The 26,190-nt window shown below is 44.5% G+C and overlaps 2 protein-coding genes and 2 pseudogenes across 4 annotated transcripts in view; 3 read left to right on the top strand and 1 right to left on the bottom strand.

Moving 5' to 3' along the window:
• The window catches only part of Lrrfip1 (LRR binding FLII interacting protein 1), a 129,086-nt gene extending 124,263 nt beyond the window's left edge, over positions 1-4,823 (top strand). For all 3 annotated transcript variants that reach the window (XM_028755436.1, XM_028755435.1, XM_028755437.1), the window contains 2 exons: positions 1,956-2,060; positions 3,964-4,823. In XM_028755436.1, the coding sequence (XP_028611269.1) occupies positions 1,956-2,060; positions 3,964-4,074 (216 nt within the window). In that variant the 3' untranslated portion in view covers positions 4,075-4,823. The remainder of the gene's footprint in view (positions 1-1,955; positions 2,061-3,963) is intronic.
• Positions 4,824-17,246: 12,423 nt separating this feature from the next.
• Positions 17,247-19,530, top strand: LOC114610740 (annotated as a pseudogene).
• Positions 19,531-19,834: 304 nt separating this feature from the next.
• Positions 19,835-20,963, bottom strand: LOC114610739 (annotated as a pseudogene).
• A 594-nt stretch (positions 20,964-21,557) lies between these two features.
• The window catches only part of Rbm44 (RNA binding motif protein 44), a 16,691-nt gene continuing 12,058 nt past the window's right edge, over positions 21,558-26,190 (top strand). The window contains exons 1-3 of the mRNA XM_028755440.1: positions 21,558-21,630; positions 23,749-25,229; positions 25,476-25,534. Coding sequence (XP_028611273.1) covers positions 21,558-21,630; positions 23,749-25,229; positions 25,476-25,534 — 1,613 coding nt within the window. The remainder of the gene's footprint in view (positions 21,631-23,748; positions 25,230-25,475; positions 25,535-26,190) is intronic.

Raw genomic sequence — 26,190 nt, 5'->3', positions numbered from 1 at the left:
TCCTTGCCTGGACGGTGGAGACAGAAGGAGTCCGAGGGTTTGCTGGCCAGCCAGGCTACCTAATCCATGAAGTTCAGGCTCAGTGAGGGGCCTTATCTCAAGTATAAGGAGAGCAAATGAGGAGGATGCCTGTTGTCACCCTCTGGTCTTCGCACATACCCACAGGTCCTGAGGATGAGGGTTAAGGCAGCAAAGTCTCTTAAGGCATTTATTTACTTAGTCTTTTGTTGTTTTTGAGAAAGGGTCTCAATGTGGCCCAGGCTGGTCTCAAACTCACTATGTAGCAAAGGGTGACTTTGAACTCCTGATCCCCCTGCCTCTACTTCCCAAGTGCTGAGATTACAAAAGTATGCCCATGCCTGGCTTTCAAGACACTGCTTGCAGAGAGTTGGGAAGGAAAGTTCAGGAACAGTTGTTTATTAGACTCTAAGTTGTCACCATGGTACTCATGTTTTATAAATGTTGTAATAACAGAACAGCTCGTGCCAGTGTGGCTTGTCAATGTTCCAAACTTGATTGTTTATTTTATATGGAGTGTGGTTCAGTCTGTAAAGTGCTTGCAAGGCAGCCTGAATTAAATCCTCAGAACCCTCATGAAAGGCTGAGAACAATGGCAAGAGCTTACCATTCCCTGCTGCAGGCCAGTGAGTACCTTGTCTCAAGAAAACATGGTGGATGGCTTGTAAAGAACAACCCCCAGTGTTATACACCCATATACACGTTAATACACATACATAAAAATAATTAAAATAGTTATTAATTCATCATATATCTTAGTTAGAGTTTTACTGCTGTGAACAGACACCATGACCAAGGCAATTCTTACAAGAACAATATTTAATTGGGGCTGGCTTATAGGTTCAGGGGTTTTGTCCATTATCATCAAGGCAGGAGCATGGCAGCATCCAGGCAGGCATGGTGCAGGCAGAGCTGAGAGTTCTTCATCTTCATCTGAAGGCTGCTAGCAGAAGACTGGCTTCCAGGCAGCTAGGATGAGGGTCTTATAACCCACACCCACAGTGACACACCTACTCTAACAAGGCCACACCTTCTAATAGTGCCACTCCCTGGGCCAAGCATATACAAACCATCATAACACATTTTATGCCCAGATATCTTTTTTCCTTGGGCTTCTAGCCTTTCTCCCTGCAGCCAGTTGAACAAACATGGGGCCCTCCTACCTCTGTATCCTGGACCCTAGCAGCAGCCTGTGGCCCGTTCTAAGGTGAGGAGGGCAAAGGAGGCACTTTGCCCTCAACTGCGGATATATGTGCTGGATCTTTTCATAGAAACAAAGGGTGATGCTATATATTCAGGCTGATCTTGAATTTTGATCCTCCTGCCTCTGCGTCCCAAGTGCTGGGATGTGGACACACACCCTCACGTCCAGCCATGGACACACACCCTCACTTTCAGCCATAGATACACACCCTCACTTTCAGCCATAGACACACACCCTCATGTCCAGCCATGGACACACACCTCACACCCACATGAAGCCTCCCTCCTCTTACACTGTCATTTCTGATCTTCCACAGCTGCAGCCTAGGAGATGAATGAGGTCCTGCCAACATCATTCTGCCTTCCATTCTGCCCAGACCAGTGGGCACAGGCCAGAGGACAATCAATATCTTGGCCTCACACTCAGTTTTTTTATTTGAGTTCTGAGATTTGAACTTGGGTCCTTTGGCAAGCACTTTCAAGTCCCACAAAAGGGTTATGAAAGCAAAGAAACATCCACCCTTTAGACTGGGGCCATTTGCTGTCAGGATGAGGTCCCTTAGAAATGCTACCGGACAGCTAGAGACGAGGTAACATCCAAAATGTCACACTGTTCCTCACACAGCATGTTTTTACTTTTATTAAATCGCATCCTTTGATCACAAATATAACAAAGCAAACAGCAAAAGGAAAACTGGATGAGTTTGGGCCATTGGCATTCTCCTTCCTTTCAGGTTATAAGGTTAGAGAGTCAAGTAACACGCTATAGATCAGCGGCCGAAAACGCAGAAAAAATAGAAGATGAACTAAAGGCAGAAAAACGGAAGCTCCAAAGAGAGGTAAACTTCCTAGGCCCTGCTTCTACTCCTTTGAAAATGGAATGTTTTACTTTCCTGAAGAGATCTGGCCCAAGTGGCTCCCTTGGAAAATACAGCATCTGCTGGGCATGTGGCTGCATGCTGGAGTGTAGTCACGGTTAATAAGTGAATCAGCTCGATACATACTGTAAACCTAGCTTTCCATGTTCTGTCCCCAGACAGCTGACATGTGTTCAGTCTTTGGTCATTGCTCTCCCCACTCACCAGACACCCAGCCACCATCACCATGGCTTCTCCCTGTACAAGTTCAGTGTTGAGTGAGGTGGTTTGGGAGCCTGAGGAAGGAGGTAGGAGGTGGGACTCTTATGTACTAGAACCCCAGCCACCTGCATGGGGGCTGGTGTGGAAAACAGAGCCATGGGTTAGACACTATCAACTGACAGCTCCTCTAGAGCTCCCTCCCGAGGGCTAGCCCACTGCCCTGCTGTCTGCTGGCCTGGGGGCAGCCCATTCACATGGCTGCCTATATGGCACCCAAACCCTCTGCCCCTGGCTCTAGGCTGGGACTGTTTGAGGCCTTGACATTCAAGCTTTAATTTCCAGCTGCAGAGACCTTGGTCCCGGCTCCCCCATACCCGAGAGTTACCTTCTCTAGCTGGTCCAGGCTCTTCTCCATTTGTCGTTGTTGGCGCACTACACGCATCACTTCTGAGCCCATCAAGACCCACAGGATAGTGCAGGTCTGGAGTCGTTTCAAATGAGGAGCATCTCTTAGTTAAGATGCCAGAACTGAAGTGAGTCAGACATTGTTATTCAATTAGGAAACGCTCATGGATCCCAAGTGGTCGGTCTGGAGCTGCAGCCCATGAATCTCCCTCCATCTCTAACCATGCCTACTAACCAGAGGTGATCTAAGGCTGCTCCGTCAACACTCCAGGCCCCTGCCTACCCACTTGCTATTGAAGAAGGGCCTTCAGGCTCTTTCCCCCCACTCTTGCTGCCCTGTGACTGGTGTGTGGTGTTGTCTGTGAATGATAACTCTGTCATCCCTTCCACCCACTGCCAATCAACAATTACTTAAGGGGGAAGAAAAGAAAATATAGGTTACATTTCTGTTATTTGGTTCATTCCTTTGGGTCAAACCATTTATGAAACTAATCAAAATACTCTTCTGGGAGCCTGGGATCCAGGTCAGTGGTAGAGTGCACGCTGAGCACACACATGGTCCTATTTTCAAATCCCAGCACCAACTTCTTTTTAGTTTAGAAAAATATTCTATTTTGCAACATGTATGATAAATCATTTGAATTTATTTTACATTCTGAATGGTAAATACACTTTTCCTTTGACAAAGAAAGAAAGAAAGAAAGAAAGAAAGAAAGAAAGAAAGAGAAAGAGAGAGAGAAAGAAAGAGAGAGAGAAAGAGAGAGGGGGAGGGAGGGAGGGAGGAGAGGGAGGGAGGGAGGGAGGAAGACATACAGATGGAGAGATGGCTCTATGGTTAGGAGTACTGGCTCCTCTTACAGAAGACCCACATTCAGTTCCCTGTACCTACATGACAGCTCACAAATGTCTATAACTTTACTTTCAGGGATTCTGGTGCTATCTTTTTACCTGCATGCATGTAGTGCATAGGCATAAGCATATAAATAGAATAAAATATAATTAAAACAAAATAAAATAACTTTCATAAGATGTGACCAAGTATTTTTAAAAAGGAAAAAGAAAAGAAAAACGTGCACACACACAATTTTTAGAATTCCAGTGTGGCTGGGCTGTATACCCCACCATGTTGGCTGGGTTATATACCCCGCCATGTTGGCTTGGCTATATACCCCACCATGTTGGCTGGGCTATATATCCTGCCATGTTGGGAGGAAGCAAGGCCCCCAAGCTCATTCACTGCCTCCTCTCCTTCTTCTAGCTTCGCTCCGCACTGGACAAAACAGAAGAGCTGGAGGTGAGCAACGGCCACCTAGTAAAGCGACTGGAAAAGATGAAAGCCAACCGCAGCGCGCTCTTGTCCCAGCAATAAATATGAACAGCAAATGGGCACCTCTCTGGGGACTCAGATGCCTAGCGTGGCTTCATGAGCTTTTATCTGTACTGTCAGGAGCATTGCATCTTTCCCTGCCTCTGAGGGAAGAAATGCTTCCATGCAAGGGTCACCCGGGGAGCCCAGCAGCACCAGATGCCTCTGTCTGCAGACCCTTGCTCTGGCCGGGATGATACTCAGAGGCCGCAGGTTTCTTCATAAGCACACTGGGTCTCATGAGAGCTCTGGACTTGAGGTTTAGGGACCTCTTAATGCCACCAGCAAGGGGTGATTGAGGTCGAGGTTAAGGCGGGACTTGTGTTTTTCTTTTGTGTCTTGCTGAAGGTTAATGGGAAATGTTCCAGTGTTGGGGACTATCCGTGGTGGAACCTACAGTCCCAATGACTCCAGTAGTGTCTCTTAGTCTCTGCTTCCCATACACAAAACACTGTGGAACCACAAGCCATTACCAAGCAACGCTCCTCCGCTGGAGACAAGGCGATGGTCTAGACGTAAAGTGACCTTAAGAAGACTCTTTACAGGCAACAAATGAAGCTTTTCTAAGGGACTTTTGCATCGGTTCAGTTATAAGAATACTTTTCCCAGGGTCATTATGCGGTAGCTTCATGGGAAACAACAGCTTTTCATTTGCATTATTTAATCCTTATATTTGGAATTGAAGTTGTTAACTTCTTTTAAAGAATGTACTGCTAGAAAAAAACATTTTAAAAATGAAACATTAAAGAGAATTGTGTGCTTTTTTTTTTAAGATTTTACTTTTATGTGCATGTTTGCCTGTGTGTATGTATGTGCACCACCATGTGTGCAATACCAGGAGAGACCAGAAGAGGGTGCTGGATCCCAGGACTGGATTTCCAGATGGTTATGAGTCATCAGAATCAAACCCAGGTCCTGGAGCCTGTGCTCTGAACCACCGAGGCATCTCTTCTATTCCCAAAGCCAAGTGCTTTTAATTTTCCACACTGGGAAAGATCATTACTTGGTGTCATAATTGTTGTATATATTAGGAATCATCTTTTAATTTTGATTTTTTTCTTCAGTTAGCATGTGTATGTATGTAGGTGTGTGTCTGTGTGCCGCAGTGTATGTGTGGAGGACAGAGGACAACATGAAGAAGTCAGTTCTCTCTTTTACCCTGTGGATCATGGGTATTAAGATCCATTAGCAGGTGTTGGTAGCAATCATGTTTCCATGCTGAGCCATCTCCCTGGCCCCTTCTTTGTAAACATACCACATAAATTTGTTTTTTGTTTTTTATTTTCCCTGTTTTTGAAAGCAGATTCAGGTCCCATTCACTGGAGAGATAAAGGACACTGAAGAGGTTGAAAAGGTCGGCTTATCTGGAGGACCCTAGGGGACAGACACAGAACAAGTTGACAGCTTGCTGATTTTCAGTTTCTCTTGGTATATGTCATGTTTCAAATAGGGCTGATGCGGTAGGCCAGCCTCTGACTGTGATTGTGTGTGTGAATTGAACCGGCAGTGTCAAGAGATGCTGGGCAAGGCGTGAGGTCGGGGAGTTATGAAAACACAAGTCAAAGTGCTGGAGGTCATGAGGGCCCATGCCCAGGCCTGTGTAGACCCAGAGTATTCAAAGCAATGTCTCACTGGCTCCCGAATAATCCTGTGCTTCCTTCTGTATGCCATCCACTCAAAGGGACAAGCACTGAGGAGGAATCTGTGAGTCAGGGTGGAGGGGGGTGGAATACTGGGTGGCCTTCAGTGCATACCCTACTCACTGCGAGAGAGGGAAGAAGGAAAGAAACTCAGCAGCAGTGGGAGTGTTACAGCTCAGATGGAAAGGCATCTTGGCAGTCGGGAGCCAAGGAATGCCACAAAGTCACACCGCACCACAAACCTCACCCAAGAGATTCACTGGGGGAGAAAAACCCAAGAGGGTGGCTGCCTCTGTTCTGGGTGAGAAGCAGCAGAGAACTGAACAGAAGGCAGGGTTCGAGGCAGAGCTTTCCAGGATGAGGATTGGTGGGATTTAAAGTCTTGCCTGGGTATTTAAGGATGATAGAACTGTTCCCTCTGACATGCCTGGCTTACTTTGCTGCAGCTGTACAAAGATGCCATTTGATTCCTGGTGTGGAGGATACTTGGGACTAGAGGATTCTTACTGGGGGATCAGAGTCCTACCCAGGAGCCTCAGGAACAGTGTTCCCACTCTTCCATCATTTAAGGGCTAGACAGTTGTCCCCTAGTCATGGCCTGTGTGTAATGCCACTAGTTGTCTATTTGCTGTCCCCAACTACTTCTCTCTGCTTCTTCACCATCTATACTAGAGCTGCCCCATCACTATCTGCTGGATGGTCCCTACCTGGTACCTAGGGGCACCAAGTGCTTGGCAGGTACCACAGGTCTTGGTGAAGTGAGTGGCTGCCTGAGTCCATCTCCAACAGGCCACGTGAGGCTTCAGGTGAGCACTTCCTATGTTCCCAAAGCTTCCTATACTATGGGAGACAACAAAGTGGAAGAGAGGAGGCCTCAGGTTTGTCTTTAATTCTCCCCTCTAGCTCTGGATTCACTACCCCCACCCAGGGCCAGACGAAGTCATCAAACTCTGCCTTCCAAGAGTAGATCCTCTATGCCCAACCCTAATCTAAACAAGGTATGCCTGCCCAGGTCAGGTGTGATGGGTTCTCTCTGCACAGCTGCCAATATGGTAAACCAAGGAGAAGCCATCTCTGTTTTACTACTCTGGCCTGTTTGAATTTTCTTAACCTGCCATGGTGTGGAAGTTGGCAGCTTCTAAAAACACAGGTTCGCCCACCATAGTTTTGCTAAATATTTTTGTAACATATCTCCATGTCTAAAACTTCATATTGCCCCTTATTTTTTTGAAAACCTGGATAATGCGGAATGACTGACAAAAGAACCTAGCTTTGTTTCCCCGCATGTTAGAATAGCCTGGAAAGTCGCCACAAGAGTCAGCAGAGCTGGAACTTAGCAATGAAACTTGGCAGTGGGTACACACGTGAGTCCTGCGAGTAGGGAAGTTATGTGAGTCCTTATGGTAGGGACTCACTATAAGTTACAGTTACAACAGGGAGGGCAAACAAGAACTAAGCAGGTATGGAGCTCTGAGGTGAACGGATCTGCTGAGCACACTAAAGCTGATCTCAGAGAAGGGAGCTGCTTTCTGGGGACCACTGAGGATGCCCAGTCAGGGAGGAGCATCTTGGGGGGACCACTGAGGATGCCCAGTTAGGGAGGAACAGCCTGCAGGACCACTGAGGATGTCAAGTCAGGGAAAAGCATCCTGGGGAGCATTGAGGAAGTCCAGTCAGGGAAAAGCATCCTGGGGAGCACTGAGAAAGTCCAGTCAGGAAGGAGCATCCTTGGGGAGCACTAAGGATGTCCAGTCAGGGAGGAGGTCATTAGCAGAGCTGACACCTGCAAGCAGCAGAGGTCTGTGTGTTCACTACAATGTGTGTGAAGGTGCCAGAGGACAACCTTGTGTATCAACGAGGCTCCAACCAACTGGCTTGGAGCTCACCATGTAGATTAGACTGGCCGTTATTGAGCCCAGGGATTCATCTGTTTACATACACAAGCATGCATATACACACACATACACACACACACACAGAGGGGGTGGGAGAGCACACTAGAATTACAAACACATGCCACCAAATTTGGCTTTTTTTACATGAGTTCTGATGATAAAACTCACGTACTCATGCTTGCAATCTAAGCACTCTACCGAGTTGGTAAACAGTCTACAATCCCTAACTGTGATTTTTAAAAATACAGTTAATAAATACTACTATCAAGGACACAGACCTAAGGGTTCTCTTACACACTGCTGAAGGGAATATACTCAGTCACCATAAAAGCCAGTAAGGGGGTACTCAAAAAACTAACGACAGATCTTCCACACGATCCAGCTATAGCCCTCCTGGGTATTTACCTGAAGGACTCTATATTAACATATCACAGAGACAAATGGACATCTGTTAGGGGTTGGCCTGGGTATACTTACTGTGTGTTCAGATGCAGATTTCTGTGCCTCAAGATCTGGTTTTTATACCGAGATATCTGTCTACAGTCTGGATGTTGGCATGGCCAAGCATCTCTGATCCCAATGTTATATAAAAATTGTTTTCTATCATCTCTGATTGGCCAATAAATAGTTGATTCAGCCTATGACTGGGCAGCGAGAGAGGAAGGCTGGATTTCTGATCCCAGCCAGGAGTCCCAGGGAAAGAGAGAAGAGTAGAGAAGGACCATGTTGAGAGAAGGTGTGGAGACTATATAGTGGGGGCAGGAGGATTTACCACGAGGTCCTGATGAGAGAGTCACCGGGACAACACACATGGAGCAGAGCGAGCCAGGGCAAGACTCAGATTGAAGGTAAAGGACCATGTGGCTGGAAAATAGATAGATTAGAACCTGGCCAGAAAAATAAAAAACAAGGCCTCTGTGTCTTTACAGGCTAAATAGGTCATAGAAATGCCTTGTGGTTAATTAGGAGCAAAAGGGGTTAAGAAAACCACTCCCAAAGAATTGTAGATACAGACATCACTGTTTACTGCAGCAGAGTCGTGCATCCAACCTAGGTGTCCAGCAACAGAGGAGCAGGTGAGGAGCAGTCACAACAGGATTCTCTCCCCTTAAGAAGAGCAGGGTCACGTCATCTCAAGGATAGTGGATACAATGGAGGGAAGTCAATGGAGCCAATCTTGGAAAGACAAATACTATGTTTTCTCTCACTAGCGGCTCCTGGAGTTTATATAGATGCGTAGAACCATGTATGTATATACAACGTTGAAGGAGAAGTCAAGCTGCCACAGTGGACAAGGGGAACAAGGGGACTAACAGGAGGGGAGGGCACAATACATTCATACTTACACAACTATTTGTGGTCCAAAAAGTTAACATACATTGCCATATGAATTCTCATCATCATTTAAATTGACCAGGTGTAAGCATTTGGGACTTCAAATTTAGTTCATTCATTTATAATGTGGCAGCAGAGAATGCTGTCCTTTTCTTTTCTTTTTTTTTTTTGGCTTTAATTATTGAATATTTGTCAAGCATGTCTTTGTTTCAAGGAAATCTTGACCTGAGCTAACCAACAGTAATCCTAAGTAAAACTCTATCACTCGATGATGAGTGTGAGCCCAGAGCTCACACACAGCCATCACCTTTATTCTTGTCTCAGCCATTTCATAAACTGGTGATTCACCGCATCTCTGTGTGCTTTCTCAACAATTTAAAGAACTGTGTCCATGGATCCGTCCCATAGAGACTACTCTAGAAAGCTAAGCACAAATATTTACAGTACATAGTGAAGGGACTCTGGCCATCCCGAGTCTGTCCAACATGACTCTGGCAGGCCTTGCTCTTCTCCCTCATTCCCTCTGCCTTGCTAAAAACCATTAGATTACATTCCTAATGCTAGCCACTAAGGTCTATTCCCTTATTTGGCCACTTCTTCCTCCTGACACTGACCACCAAGGTCCACCTACCAAAAGCATTGAAGTCCAGCAATCAAAAGACCCCTTTGGCTCACCTAATTAACATGCCCAATTAAAATTAAACACCTCATCCTAACATCAGGTTTCCCTTTTTGCTTTATAAACTGATATTTGCCTATGGACCATGCATATCTCCTCTTTATCCCCAAGACAAATACCCTTCCCCCTCCCTCCTGTTCCCTTCCCCCTTTTCCTTGTCCTCTATGTCATGTCTTTCTTATTCCCTGTCCTTTGTGCTGAAAACTTGGTCTTGGGAGTCCTGAGTTGACCCCAATCCTTTCATATCATATGGTCAAATGAAGTAATAAGGAAACATCAGTTTCAACTTTTGGGGAGAGGAGATTGGGAGGAGTGTAGGACTCGAGACAGGATTTCTTGTATAGCTTTGACTGTCCTGGAACTCACTCTATAGGCCAGGCTGGTCTTTAACTCAAAGAAACTTGACTGCCTCTGCCTCCTGAGTGCTGAGATCAAAAATGTGCACCACCATCACCCAGCTTTTTTTTTCTTTTGTATTTTTTGTTGTTTTGTTCTAATTCTCCATATCTGGAGCCCCACATCATGATAGACATTAATGGTTTGTATCTAGTTCTATCTCGAGCTGAAACTTATTAACAGACATAATAGATTTATAGATAGCCATAGCCTGAGTCCATTCTTGTCAGGTTGAACTGACACTTCTTTATAAGTGTTTGAAAGTTTGGAAGCCCTTTGAAATAAAATGGATCTAAGCTATCTATTCGATTGTCTTTCTGTCAAATGACTCACTTAAAACTAAAGATAAGAGGTTTTAGCTGAAAATCACGTCAGCCAGCTGATCTTCCACATGTCGAGAAGTTCAGTGAACCTTGTTAGGCTTTCATAACTTCCTAACAAACGTTCTCTACAGCTGAAGTGATTCCTGGTCTTTCCAGCTCACGGTATTTTATGTCTGGCAACTTTCTGAGCCGTTTCATTGCTCCTTAAAGTTACAAAGCACATGTCCTATAGACCATTGCTTACAAGGCTGGGCCAGGCCAGGTGGCACAGGCCTGTCATACAGCTGCCTGGGAGGCGGAAGGAGGATTGAAAGCTCAGGTCCTCGGGGTAAAGATGCTTTGCCACCAGGTCTGATGAGCTGAATTTATTCACTGGGACCCTGTCTTAGTTATAGTTTTATTGCTGTGAAGAGACACCATCACCAGAGCAACTCTTTTAAAAGGAAACATTTAGTTGGGGCTGGCTTACAGTTTCAGAGGTTCAGTCCATGATCATCATGGTGGAAGCATGGCAGCATCCAGGAAGATATGCCTGGTGCTGAAGGAGCCAAGACTTCTACATATTCATCTGAAGGCAGAAGAGACTCTTCCACAGGCAGCCAGGTGGAGCTCTCATTCCAAACTGGGCAGAGCTTGAGTATAGAGGCCTCAAAGCTTACCCCAATGCTGACACATTTTTTTCTAACAAGGTCACACCTACTTCAACAATGCCACACCTTCTAATAATGCCACTCTCAATGACCAAGCATTCAAACACATGAATCTATGAGGGTAAACCTACTCAAACCACCATAGATCCACTCCTGGAAGTTGTCTTCTGATCTCCCCATGTATTCTGTGGTACACACACACACACACACACACACACACACACACACATTTTTTAAAAAATAATTTTGAAGTCTACCTGGGCAACTTTGTGAGACCTTGTCTCACAATAAAAAAGTCGGGCGTGCTAAGAGACACCGTTAGTCCCCACACTTGGGCAGTAGAAACAGGTAGATCTCTGTGAGTCTAAGGCCAACCTGGTCTACATAGGGAGTACCAGGAGAGTGGAGGCAAAACAGAAAAAACCCGCCTTAAAAACAAAATCAATCAGGCAGATAGTGATGGTGTATGCCTTTGACACCTGCACTGGGAAGGCAGAGATAGATTTCCAAGTTCTAACCCAGCCTGGTCTACAAAGCAAGTTAACTAGGATAGCCAGGACTACACAAAGAACTCCTTTCTTGAAAAACCAGTCAACTAAACAAACAAAAACAAAATTGATCAAAACCACAGAAGGCTGGGGATGTAGCTCGGTGGGAAAGCACTTGTCTAGTATGTCGAGTCCCTACATTCTTTTTCCCATATTGCCCCCAAAATATAACTTTTTAGCTAGACATTTAATTTTGAACCCAGGTAACTAAATTTGTCTGTTCTTTTTTGACTACTGTGAGGAAATTTCTTAAGTTCACAGTGTGCGTTATTTATCGCTCAGTAGCAAGTTAACCCAATACAACACATAACTTGTCTCACAGTTTCTGTGGTGTCAGGAGTCTGAGGTTGACATAGCTTGATAGTTCTGGTTTAGGATCCCAAATTCCCAGGGAATATTTTCCAAACTCACACACTTGCTGGTGCCTATCACTTACTGTTAGACCATTGGCTAGAGGCCTTGATGATTCCAGCCTGGGCACTCCAGACTTGGCTTCTGGGCTTGCTTCTTCCAGAAAGATCTGGAATAGAGGGTGGGGGGAGAAGGAAGGAAGGAAGGAAGGGAGGGAGTGAGGAAGGAAGGAGAAACAAACAAACAAAGATTCTGGAAGCCAAACCTGCCCTGAGGAATGATGTGTTTGTTCTCAATGAGAAGGAAATTAGTTCTGTTTCTTGGTTTGGGTTTTGTTTGTTTGTTTTTAGTCTGTTTTATTTTGAGATAGGATCTAGCTATGCTGACCAGCCTTGCTATATTGCCCAGCCTCATCATTTATAGAATTTGGCTGGTAACATAAAAACAAGACTATGCACAGTGTGGGCCATGCCCTCTAGAGACAGAGAAACAACCCATCTCCCCAGATCTCAGAGATCCTTCGACTAGATGATTTGCTGTCTTCTGTGGTCTTAAAATCCAGACACATGAAAGATCTGACACTTTCTGTGTTGTCTCTTTGGGTAGAAGGGGACAGAGTGAGCATTTGACAGAACTCTGCCAGCCCAGGAAAGAAATTTCCAGAACATCTAACTGTGCCACAGCAGTCAGTGGGGTAAGAGCTCCTAGCCTGCAAGTGGTCTGTGGTATCCTCAGGGTGCCTTCCTCCCCATACACTTCCACAACTACAGGGCGTCCACCACTCAGAGCTAGATACCTGCCTTGACGCTATCTGCCCAGACAAGGTATACTGTCCAGCCTAATGTGACCCTCATCTGAACCAACTTGTAGAACAGATGCCAGACTTAATTACCTTGTTCACAGTCTCCAGATCATCTAAACCTGGCTGCTGACATGTCAATATAAGTTTGGTGAATCAATTTATTAACGAAAGAATAAATGGAGTGCAAGTGAGAGGCCTCTGTCTCTGATGGAACAGTTTTGAGGTATGCCCAGGTTTAAAGCCATTCTGTCCTTATTGAAAGGGCCTCCATTACTCTTTGGTAATTAAGTATACGTCCAAACAAGTAAAGTCATCTGTAATGCTGTAGAGTTGTTGGTCCTCCTGGATCATCATATTTTGTACAAGCTTAAATTATCTACCATGTCTGTACTGAGCACACAAAATATATATGTGCAAGGGGCTACAGAGATGGCTCAGTGGTTAAGAGTGCATCCAGTTCACATAGAGGACTCCGGTTGGGATCCCAGGACCAAGGGCTCATAACTTCCGATAACTCCAGCTTCAAGGAATTCCATGCCCTTTTCTGGCCACTGTTGACACTGCACTCAATGCGTACCTACCCACAGAGAAACACACATATATGTGTAATTACAAATAAAAAGCTTTTCTTTTTTAAAAAAAATATATATAATATATATGGAAAAATTTAAACCTCAGCGATCAACTAATCTCGTAATGGAATCATATAAAAAAAATACAAAAAGAATCCATGATACCAAACTAAATAAAAACAAGATCAGAAACCGTGTTCTCCATGGAGCCATTTACAGCCTGACCAAAAACGAAGAGAGGAGAAAAAGGATGCTGGTTTGGATAATTTTCTCATCTTGAGTCTTTTTCTGTTACTTTTTTTAAAATGATTGTACTGAAATATTCTCTTGCTTTCTGAATTTTGTGGTGTGCCCGTATGTTTTGTCCCATAGGCAAGAAGTGCCCCACTATAGACCCCCTCGTCCTACAAAGGGAAACACAGGATGCAGGTAAACGCAAGCCACAGGGTTCCACGTCTAGGGCACACACGGATCTACAAACCACGGAACTCGCCAGCAGTGTGCCTTCCAAGTCTCGCGAGAAGATAATCCCAGCACACCCAATCTAAGTCCCTCGCGGCTCCTTCCCGCGCTTTCAAACCCCATCAGGCCAATCATGGTGCCAGCCTGTTTGCACAGGCCAATAGGAGCTCTCCTCGAGCGGTGGGCGGGCCGTCGGCAGCCGTTACCCGACAAGCCCCGGGACATTACTCGTTGGAAAGCCAGAGGAGGCGGTGAGAGCAACCTGGACGAGAGGTTCGAAGGCAGGGATGCAGGCGACGCTTACGGTGAGCCCCAGCATGGAAGCGAGACACCCCAGTTCCACCCTCACCCCGGGGCAGGTGGGGCTGGGAGCCTGTTCCGGCCCGTGCTGCTCTGCAGCAAAGCGCCGGCTCAGTTGCATTTGTGATCCCACCACCACGGTGGTAATTTGCTCTTGCGCGTGTTCTGGTAGCGGTTTCCTTGCTTTTAAGGCAAAGACTTAGGTAGCCCCGGCTGGCCTGGAAGTCACCTTATGAGTCGACACACCTATTGGTGCGATGCTGGGGATGGCACCCAGGGTCTCCTGCATGCTAGGCAAGGGCTCTGCCAGACGGTGACACGAGAGACAAGTGGACACTCGGTTCCCACACGTATTGTGTTGTCACTGAGGTCCGATGTTCTGGAAATCAACCAAGGTTGGTCTCTGGCATCTGCACGCACATGGTGCACCTACAGACATGCAGGCACACATCTGGACACCTAAGTATCTGATTGGGAAAAAAAAAAAAAGGTTATGCTAGTTCTGGTAAAAACATGCTGGTAAGTCTTCCCTTTTTCCTCACATCATAAAATTGAATTCTGGGTTTATTTCTGTTGATTGTAAGAATCCATCAGCACAATCCACTCCTGTCATTTTCTTTGAGGGGAATCTTTTAAAGTACAGATTTAATTTTCTTAGGAGCTAAGAGACCATTGGAGTGTTGTCAGATTTGTTAGAGAAAATGTTATAATCCTCTCTTATCGCTTTAATATTGCCAATAGGTTAGTGGTTGATGTTGTCATAGATGAAGTCTTGTAAACAGTATCATTTGTTTTTAAGAAACAACTTTTGGCTTTGTGCCTATTCATCTAATTTTGTCTTGTTTGCCTTTTGTAATTGCTATACCAACTTATTTGTTGGACTTAATTTATGCTGCCTTTTCTAGATTTTTAAATATTTTTATTTGTGCTGTGTATGTGTACATGCTACATACATGTGATTGCCTGCAGAGAACAGAAGGGGCCGTCAGTACTGGGGCTAGAATTAGAGGTGGTTCTGAATCACCCACTGTGGGAGCTGGCAGTCACACTTGCACTCTCACAGAGCAGTAAGTGCTCCTAACCACTGAGCCATCCTTCCAGTACATGCTTTTGTAGTTCTTCAGAACCTTCAGGCAGTTCTTGTAAATCTTCTATAATGAAAGTACTTAATACGTTTTTCCATTGATGATGAATGTGCTGGTTCTTGAACCCAGGTCCCATGCATTAGATGTTAGGCAGTCTACCACTGACCTACATCACCCAGTCCTAAAGCTGTACATTTTCCTAAGCACTATTTTAGCTGCATACTTCATACTAAATTTCAAACTATTTTCTAATCTCCGTTGTGATTTATTTCACCCAGGGACTTTTATGAATGTGTTATTTCATTTACAAATTTTAAAGAAGTAACATCTTTGATTGTTTTAGTTCTCGTTGTTTGTTTGACTTTTGCAGGAGACAGGATCTTAATATGTTGCTCTGACTGACTTGGCAATCATTCTGTAGTTCAGGCTGGCCTCAAACTCATCAAGATCTGCCTTCCAAGTGTAGATACTAAAGGCATTCACTATACATCCAAGAACATAAGCATATTAAGGCTTATTGGCTTGCCATAAAAAAAAATCTAGGTAAATTGTGTGAAAATAATGCTTTATCATACAATACAATGGACAGTTTAGGACTGTGGTTTCTGAGGAAAGGAAATGTCCAACAGGCACCCTGTGGTAGACAGACTTCCTTCTTAAAAGCATGTTGCAGACCATAAAGCAAGGACAGAGATTTTAAATTGAAAGAGCTTTGAATTGATATGGATTTTGGACTTTAGAAAGACTGAGTTAGCTAGAAATTTCAGGGCTGTAAGTATGTATTTTTTGCCAAACTGAGGATTTACTTCTAGGATAAGAATCCTAGAAGCTGAGCTGTATCCCAGCGTCTAGGCAAGTGCTGTGCCACTGAGCTGTACCCCAGCGTCTAGGCAAGTGCTGTGCCACTGAACTGTATCCCAGCGTCTAGGCAAGTGCTGTGCTACTGAGCTGTACCCCAGCGTCTAGGCAAGTGCTGTGCCACTGAGCTGTACCCCAGCGTCTAGGCAAGTGCTGTGCCACTGAACTGTATCCCAGCGTCTAGGCAAGTGCTGTGCCACTGAGCTGTATCCCAGCGTTTAGGCAAGTGCTGTGCCACTGAGCTGTACCCCAGCGTCTAGGCAAGTGCTGTGCCACTGAACTGTATCCCAGCGTCTAGGCAAGTGCTGTGCTACTGAGCTGTATCCCAGCGTCTAGGCAAGTGCTGTGCCACTGAGCTGTACCCCAGCGTCTAGGCAAGTGCTGTGCTACTGAGCTGTACCCCAGCGTCTAGGCAAGTGCTGTGCCACTGAACTGTATCCCAGCGTCTAGGCAAGTGCTGTGCCACTGAGCTGTATCCCAGCGTCTAGGCAAGTGCTGTGCCACTGAGCTGTACCCCAGCGTCTAGGCAAGTGCTGTGCTATTGAGCTGTATCCCAGCGTCTAGGCAAGTGCTGTGCCACTGAGCTGTACCCCAGCGTCTAGGCAAGTGCTGTGCTATTGAGCTGTACCCCAGCGTCTAGGCAAGTGCTGTGCTATTGAGCTGTGTCTTAGCTCCTTTTTAATATTTATATTGAAACAGTCTCACTAAATTGTCTGTCTCCTCCTAAGCATTGGCAGCAACACATTCAGATGCACAGGATTGCTAGATTCCTAACACTACTGCTGGAGGATTCCTGTGTCTTCTATGTGCTCCAAGTCCATTGTAGTCAGTGAAAATGGCAGTGCGGGTACCAGCTGTTCTACAGTGTATCTGCTGACAGCATCAGCATAGATAGAGTCAGCTCCTGGATCAGCTGCCCAGTGAGCACCTGAAGGTCTGCACACCACTTCCCAACATCCACCTAGTATCACCCACTTAGGTTCACTGCAATGGCTTTCCTAGATGCTCTTGGGAAAGGTGGGGATGGAGGTTCCCTCTTTGGAGCAACAGTGGCCAAGCAGACAATAAGACAACTTGGCAACAGCTTGCCCAATTGTTTGTCCTCCCTCATGAGCAGCCAGGAGCCATCAAAGCCAAACTCCATGGAAACCATATCCTTCCAAGAAAGTATTTCTAGCTAATAGCCAATAGAAAGTACCAAGTCCAGGGCTCTGCTGTGTTCATTCCACTCCAGTCCTCTGTGTCTCTGCCTTCTTAAGCCACCATCCCATAAACAGTCATGGATCAGGGAATGCAGTTTGTTCAGCCAAGCTAACAGTTTGTAAAAGACTCGATTTGACTTGTTAAAAGATGGACCGAGCCTGATAGAAATGAATCCTAGAAGCTAGCCATGGCCACAGCAATAGGATTTGCTATCATGGGATTCATTGGCTTCCTTGTGAAACTGATCCATATCCCTATAAATAACAGTATTGTGTGGAAAAAAAGCCTCGGCAGAGGAGGCCCGGGGGTTTCCTCACTGGCTGATCCCACATCCACGAGAAGGTCTAAGGTTCCAGAGGCTGAAGGCTTTGGCGATGGCAGGCCCCAAAGACACGAGAATGTCCACAGTTCCAAAAGGGTTTATTTTCATGGCGGATGGTGGATGGATCTGGATGTACAACCCCCCCCCCCCAAACTCAGGGCAGTCCCAAGTTAATTAGGGAGGGAGAAAGGGGGAGGTTCTGGGGAACCATGCTTAATTTGCTCTGCCCTTTGGCCTTCATTAGTATGTAAATCCCTAGGGCCTGAGACCTCTAGTCACACCCTCTACCTGTGCACTTTGGGAGAGGCTGTAATGGCCTACATGACTGAACAATGTAGGTCTATGGAGACAAGACAGTGCATCAGGACTCTGGGTTCTGGAGCGTGGCTGAACACCTGCTGTTTCTCACTTAGAGTCTCGGGGTTTCCAGACCCATGCCCAGCCATGAACCAGGATACCTTTACGTAGTCCCACAGTATTATGGGTGGCCGAATACTTTCTCTTCATGAAGCAAAAAAAGCCAGTATACTTAGTGTTTTTATTTCTTTTCTAAGATGTTTTCTATTTCTAAATTAAAATGATTTTTAAAAAGTATCAAGTCTCAGGTTGGGGCAAGACTGAGTATTGCAATAGCAGTCACACTGGTACAGAAGTTATGCTAGACTCATTTATCTAAGCACTGCTCATCCTTGTCAAAATTGAAGTTCCATTTGTCAGCACTCAGCCTTTGTGCTGGCTAATTTATGTCAACTTGACATAAGCTAGAGTCACTGGAGAGGAGGGAACCTTAATCAAGAAAATGCCTCCATAGGCTTGAGCTTATTGGCCTGTAGGCCTGTAGGCCTGTAGGCCATTTGGTTAGTGATTGATGTGGGAGGACCCAGCCAATTTTGCCATCCCTGGGCAGCTGGTCCTGGATTCTTTGGGAAAGCAGGCTGAGCAAGCCAGTAAGCAGCATCCCTCCTTGGCCTCTACATGAGCTCCTGCCTCCAGATTCCTGCCCTATTGACTTCCTTTCATGATGAACACCAATATGGGAATGTAAGCCAAATAAACTCTTTCCTCTCTGAGTTGCTTTGGTTATGGTGTTTCATCACAGCAGAAGTAACCCTAAGACAACCACATCCCCAGGCTCGATATCCTTTTTAGCAGCCCAGCCAGACCACAGGCTAAGCAACATTGCTATACACAGTGTGGGGAGAACTTATCCTCCAGTGCCCTTCTGAATCACAAGCAGACATACACTAAAGAGAAACTTTGTTTTGTAACAGGTGACCTTTTAGTCTATAGAAAACACAGGGTCACCAGTAACTTTGCTTCCCAAGAGAGAAAACTAGCCATAGAGAATTCAGTGGCTCTGTTGGGTACTGATGAAAGGAGTCTCCAAGGTGTTTCTCAAGGAAATCCTGCTGGTTTCAGTGAGCATAGACCCTGCAGTGCACCAAAATGCCATAGCAGTATGGCCAGCATGTCCCAACCTCCTGTGTCACTCGGGCCACTCCGTGGACATACTCTCTCTCCAGAGTGGTCAGCTCACAATCAGTATCAGTTGGCAACTTGGACTGACATTTTGCCAGTTCCTATATTCTCTGAAAGAAAGAGAATTGTGGAAGGAGAGATGCAGTTAGTGTGAGGTCTCTAGATCAGTTTTGCTTTCATGTGTATGCGTGTGCGTGTATGTGGTCTAAGTGTGTAAGAGAGATAGACCGACAAAGAGGGACAATAAATGTACATACGTACTGCAGCACATGTGAGGGTCAGAGGACAAGTGATGGAGTTGGTTCTCACTTTTACGCTAATGGTTTGGAGATGTGTGGCTCTAGCTCAGGCTGTCAGGCTCGCACGGCTAGTATGGTAGTAGCTGAGCCGTTCTACTTGCCCTTGGTGGGGGGTGGGGGGTTAGTTGGTTGGGTTGGTTTGGTTTGGTTTTTGAGACACAGTTACTTTTTGTAACCCTGAGTGTCCTGGAACTCCGTAGAGCAGGCTAGTCTCAACCTCAGAGATCTGCATGCCTCTGTTTCCCTAGTGCTCTGATTAAAGGTGTGGAGTGCTGTCACACCCAGCTACTTTTTAGTTTGGTTTTTTTTTTCCTTAGCAAAATCTTTTATTTGGTTTATATTTAAAATATAATGTAAAAAATTATAAGCTGGAATATTTGATGATATGGGAACACAGAGAAACCAAGTCAAAGAATGATACCCATTTAAAATAAATCCAAAGGCCCAATTAAGCAGATTCCACCATTCTGTATTTAAATGTATCCATCATATCTCAGTTGCCAAAGGTTTGGAAAGACTTGGGCTGAAGGTATGTGCTGAGCTCAGCTGCTTCGGCGGGAGTTCTCACCATCCAGCTCGTGAGAAAGCATTCGAGGCTCTCCTCCTGTTAATGTCTCTCTTGATTTGGCACACAGAGCAAACAGGACAGAAGAGGGTGGTCACATAGTCGTCACAAATAGATCCAGAAATGCCATATTGGGTTCAGTCGAGAGTCCTCATTGCCACCGTTGTTCCACACAAGCAACATTCATTCATGTCAGCTGCCACTTGACATCCAAGACAAGTAAAGCAAAAGGTCCCACAGAGGCAGACTCCACAGTCACTGAAGCAATCACACAGGCTTGTCTGCCAGTTGGAATTTTGGGGAGCACAAACAAATCCAGGTTGAGTCACAACAACTATTGGTGCCTGAACAAACCATCTTCAATGTAAGGTCTTAAAAGACCAGGTAGTTCAAAAGGGCAAGACAGGTCCTATGGTCTTGGGTTGAGCCTTACTACAAAATCTACTTTTCAGTTTTTTAGACCCATCTCCATCTCCTGTTTTCTTTTTTCTTCATTATATGCAAATGAAGTTTGCAGTAGACCAAAGCCTTAGGCAAGCCTACAATTATCTCAATAAATATCTTAACTATGCTGCTTTGGGTTAAAGAACAAAAAAAAAATTGAAAAACCAGTTAAACATATCAAACAAGACAACTTTTTTTTTTAATTTTGGAAAGAAGGGGTTCTTGGAAATTAGCTTTGTTACTTGGAGCAAAGTATATGAAGAAGCTTTGTAGAGTCTAGAGTGCCCAGGGTTGCTCGTGGATGCCGGGGATCTGATTGTAGATCAGCATGCACGTTACTCTCCTCAGCTCCTGGTCGGGTCTTCGTAGCTCTACAGGTTGCTAAGGAAACGACTTCTATGCATATTTGGCAACAAACTCAGATTAGTCTTTACTGACATCTTGATGATCTCACTGTGGTTGTTGACTAAGAATCACTCTCATAGGCGCATTTGATACTTAGTCACCAGGGCGTAGAACTCTTTAGTAGGATTCCAGGAGGTGTGGCCTCCCAGGTGTAGTCACTCAGGGTAGGCTTTGAAGTTTCAAATGCCCATGCCAGACCCAGACTTTCTCTCTTCCTGCTGCCTGTGGGTCAGGATGTGGGACTCTCAGCTGCTTATCCAGCACCATGTCTGCCTGCATGCTGCCATGCTTCCTTCCATAATGATAATGGATTAAGCCTCTGAAACTGTAAGCCAGCCCCATTACATGTTTTCTTTTATACGGGTCACCTTGGTCATGGTGTCTCTTCACAGTAACACAACAGTGACTAAGATTTCTGACCTTATATTTTGTGTACTATAGAAATTTGAAAGAATGTCTTATGTCTTGCTACATTTTTATATAGCTATAAATGCATACTAAGTTATTCAAAAAGGCAAGAGATATAGCTTAGTTAATAGTGTTTATATAAAGCCTTGGATTGAATCCACAATATACCATAAGTCAGGTATACCTATGGTTTCAGTACTTAACACTTAGGAGACAGTGGGTCAAAGAATCAAGGTCATCCTTAGCTATGTAGTAAACTCAAGGCCAGTTTGGGATACATAGGACTCTGTCCAAAAACAAAATAAAAAAATAAAGGTTACTCAATATTTTAATTTTTATTAGTTCTCTGATGTTAGAACCTTTGATTGTAACTGCTGCTTTGCTTATTTCTAAGTTCTATAACTCTGTGCCAAGTGTACTAATAGCTCAGTGTTGTGCCTTTCCTAGAACATACATCCTTGAACTATGCAGGCCACTGCAGCGGTAGAGACAGATTCTGATAGAAACTACCACAAAACTAGAGGACACTTCCAAAATGGTAAGGATGCACTCCTGTTGGCAAAGGGTGCATTTGGTAAACAGAGGTTTCCTTCCAGGTGACTGTTCTAAAGCCTCGAGCAGCAAGCTGAGACAATTCAACACATTTTTAACTTTGCCAAGTCTCTCGTAAGTTTTTGTTAGCTGTGGGCAAATTGCTTTTACTATATAGTGGGAAGGGCAAAAGACACAAACCTTGTAAGTCCATGGAAGACCACTCTGTTTAATCTTAAAATCGTAATATGATAAGATAGTATAAAAAGTTTAAAATGAGCAATACATTAACTCACTTATATCATAAGCAAGACAGATGTCCCAGATGTGTGACAGTAGCTCCTGTGTAATCTGTATTTATTGCAGCTTGCTGAGTGTTTACATGTAGATCTTTTATCATAACTTCAGATTCCCTTTGCCTGGTCTGACCTCTAGCTTCCCCCTCCCCGTCTTACTTTCTCCTCCTCCTCTGCACCTGTCTTCACAGTGCTTCCTCTCTTTAGTGATAAATATTCCAGTTCAGATGGAGTGCCCAGTGACTCTTAGAGTGGTGCTTAAGCAGGTAGTGGCCAATCAGTGGGTCATGAAATAAAGTGAGCTAAGTGTGCTTTTTAGTACAATGAAATAGAAAATTCCAGAATTTATTGGAACAAGGATAGTTACTATTCTATAAGAGTTTTCTGTCACTTCTCCGCACAAAGTGTCTGTTTTCAGTACTCTCTCTAGCCTTACCTCTGTGCTCTTGGTCTACCTGCCATCACTTCCCATGCTTCTTGCTCTCAGGAAGTCTCTACAATTCAATCTCAGTCACATGACCACTACCCTTTAAAGGATTTGCCCTGGTTTTCCCTTTCCTTAGAATAAGAGCCAGATGTCTCAGCACCTTATAAAAGGCCTTACCAGTTCCGTAGACTCCACTCAGCCAGCTCTTCTGCTACTTAGAGCAGGCTGGATTCTTAGTTCCTGCAAGGGCTGGATTCTTAGTTCCTGCACACAGCCAGCTGCACTTGCTGAGGGTTTCCCCAAACTCTGCCCCTCCTTTCTCCTCCAGTTCACCTGTTCCATTAGCATAATGGTCAGTACTTCTCTTTTAACTGTGGTTGATTTTTTTTGTGTGCTTATCTCTGACCCTTAGGAAAGCCATAAGTTGCAAGTATAACACCAGTATCTTCTTGCCTTCATTTACACACTGCATACAACTGACACCAGTAGATAGCCCATAATTTATTAAATGATACTATTTTTTTAAGTTTATTAGGCATATCCACAAGTAAAGTGGCTGCCCTATTAAAAAAGACCTCTCACCATTGAAAGACTTCAGGAAGAATCTTGGCATTATGTCATTTTGGATAGCTGTAAGAAAACACCATCAATTAAGTGGCTTAAACAAGTGCAGATTATTTTCTCATAGTTCTGAGGCCAGAAGTGTGAGGTTCAGATGCCAGGATGGTCAGATCCTCTTGAAGAATCACTTTCTAGCTAGTATATAATGTGTCTTAATGTAGTGTGTAACAGTAAAAGAGAAGCTCTCTGTTGCATTTAGAGGAGTAATCCTATCCTGTGGCGTACAGCCTCGCCGATAAGGAGAACGCCACACTCAGGATTCTTCTGACAGCAATTTATTGTACAGCTCTTTAGATGGCAGTGAAGCGAGGGACCCCAAACCCAAAAAACCTGTGGCTTATATAGAGCCCTAGGAGACGTGTCACACACTCATTGGCTCTCACGACATCGCCAAATGAGCATACTGGTTTTCGAGCCTTGCGCAGGCGCACATTCAAGCAAGGCTCTCAAGAAGAACCAGGAAGCAGGAAACCGCCGCCATGTTGCAATGGCGAACGCGGCTCCTAACACTATCCTGAGGGCCCACCCTCATGACCTCATCTAATCCTGAGTATCTCTTGTGGCCCACCTTTAATAACCATCACAGTGGGGTTAGGGCTGTAGCATGCTTGCTTAGGAGATGGGTTTTAATTTGTTTGAGTTGCTACAAACCACATTTGTGTTTGTTGTTGATGATGTAGAAGTAGTTCAGGACTTGGAGGAGCTGGGACCAGACTATGTCTAGTCTTTCCCAGGTTCAATAGTATTGTTAACATACTCTCTGTTTTACTGTTTTGAACAGACAAACTTTATAATCCTCAGAAAGAAAATATGTTATTTACCAACGGTTACAGCGAAGTTAAATTGACCTTTCCTAATGGTGAAGGGGACTCCTTGGCAACAGAAGAAAGAGCTAGTGACAAAGAGGATGGCAGTGTTAACCAGAGAGATTTATCAGAAAGTCAAGATACTAATGTAGAGAATATTTTCTCCCAGTCAAGTGAATTTGAAGACAGTTTTGACTATGCTTTTTTGAATGAGACCTATTCTATCCATTATTCAGAATCAAAACTGAAGGATGAAAATCTTTTGCATTTATATTCAGAATTACATCCTGAGGTACACAAAAGAGTAGAGATGTTTTTTGACACTTCAGGACCTCAAGATAATAATAGCATTGGATTGAGACAGAGCCCTGAGGCTTCAGGTGCTGACTATGCAGACATGCAGAAGAGTGACATGGACGAGGACTCGCAGCAGGAGTACTACAGTGCAGAGCTGGAGTACATAAGTGCACACTTGTCGTTCAACCCAGCAAAGACAGTGAGCAGGTCCAGTCTGGGTATTAGTGAGTTGAAAACATCAAGCCATGGCTTTAAATGTGGTGACAATTTAGAAGATAATCATAGTAAATTAGAGAGTGGTCCTAGCCCCTCTTTGGAGTCACTTAATGGTTTTGCACAAGAACGTTCACCTCAAGTCTCTATATCTCAGAGTTCTGATATGTTAAAAGAATATCATGAGCAGAAATATGAAAAATACAAGGAACAAGAAGTTGGTTTAACGTATCATAAAGCATTTGATGATGTTTTACAGAAAAGAAGTTCTCCCTTTAACCCCCAGAAAGTACCTGAAACTCAAGTATATACTAAAGAAATGAAATCTCAGACAATTGAAAGTAAAAACTTTTATGGAAATAGAATTTTCCAGAACAAAGCATCACAGCACCCTGAGAATGCCATCATGTTTCCCCAAGAGCAAGCCCTCGAGACACACTTGAAGGCTAATGGTGCTCACCAGCCTTCTGGGCCTTACATTCTAGATGATTCAGTCATTTCTCTCTGTGGCTCTTTGCAATACAAAAGCCTCCCTGAGCCAGGCTTTTTCTGTCCTGTGATACCACGGGTGGCAGTCACAGACAATCAGGCAGAAGTAGAAGGCAGCTGCCTACACCATGTACAAGGCAGTGCCACAAGTAAAACATGCTCTCTGATGAAAGAAATGTGTCTTACGTCAGTGCCAGAAGTTCAGCAGACACTGGGTGTGGGCAGCAGAGCAAATGTAAACTCTTCTGTAGTGTCTACATCAAGCAACACAGAGACAAAGATGGTGAGGCAGAGTCAACCTGAGGAGTGGCAAAGTGACAAACAAAGCGTGGCCTGTAACACCGACTGGTCATGTGGACAGCAGTGCAGAGATGCACAGCCAGCTGCCCCAGGAAGTGACTCCGGAAGGCTATTCTCAGCTGGCTGCTTAAAGCCTAGTGGGAACTCCCTGAATGAGGTAAAATCCATAGTGTCAAACTTTTCATCTACTCTACAGATTTTAAAAGTTAGGCAAATATGGTTGAGTTCCTTTTATTGAGGTCTCAGGGAGAGATGCTAGCTCAAGGGTTGGGTGATAGGTGCTACATCTCTAGCTTCTGGTGGTAGACATTGTCACAAAATTGCTTTGAAGATTTTACATCTTGGAACTCCATGTATGGCATTCGTTTTTTGTTATGTATTTGTAATTTTATATTGTTTTCAGAACTCCTTGGAATTGAGAAAAATATTTGATGCCACAGACAGACAGAAACATCCTGAGAGGTAGGTCAGTTGTATAAGTTCACACATGTATATGAGAAAGAAAAGCTCGAGACTGCTTTGTTTTCTGTGTAGCATATTTAAACATGTAGAATTAAAGGGACCTTAAGAAATTTTACATTTTGGCCATTCCTTCTAGCAGACAGATAGGGAGCAACATAGAGTGTCAGCGCTCACCATGAAGAGCCTGCCGCCCTCCCTCCCTCCCTTGGGCCTCATCTGGACGCACTTCCCTTCTTTCTTTTGAATAGTTTGAACATAGATTATATAAACTAGCACCTTCAGGGGAATGCCGTGTATTTGAAAAGACACATAGCTGCACGGTGAAGTGTTTTAAACTGTCATCGTTGACTTTATTTTGCATTTATTAATAATCCAAAAGACAGTTGGAGTCGTAAAGTGAGAGTGAGAGAAACGAAAGCCATATTGCCATACTCTGAAGTCATGGGCCTTTATTTTTCTAATGACTAGTCTGATATCCCAAAACTATAACATTTAAAACTTAAACTTCCAAAACAGTGGTAGATAGGAACTGGTAGTTGAGGGAACCTCTAAAAACTTTTTTTTTTTTTTTTTTTGGTTTTTTTTTTTTTTTTTTTTTTTGAGACAGGGTTTCTCTGTGTAGCCCTGGCTGTCCTGGAACTCACTCTGTAGACCAG

This window comes from Grammomys surdaster, unplaced genomic scaffold, assembly GCF_004785775.1.
Source record: "Grammomys surdaster isolate TR1022 unplaced genomic scaffold, NIH_TR_1.0 126059, whole genome shotgun sequence".
NCBI lineage: Eukaryota > Metazoa > Chordata > Mammalia > Rodentia > Muridae > Grammomys > Grammomys surdaster.
The sequence above is the reverse complement of the archived record's forward strand: the minus strand, read 5'-3'. Positions and strand labels throughout refer to the sequence as shown.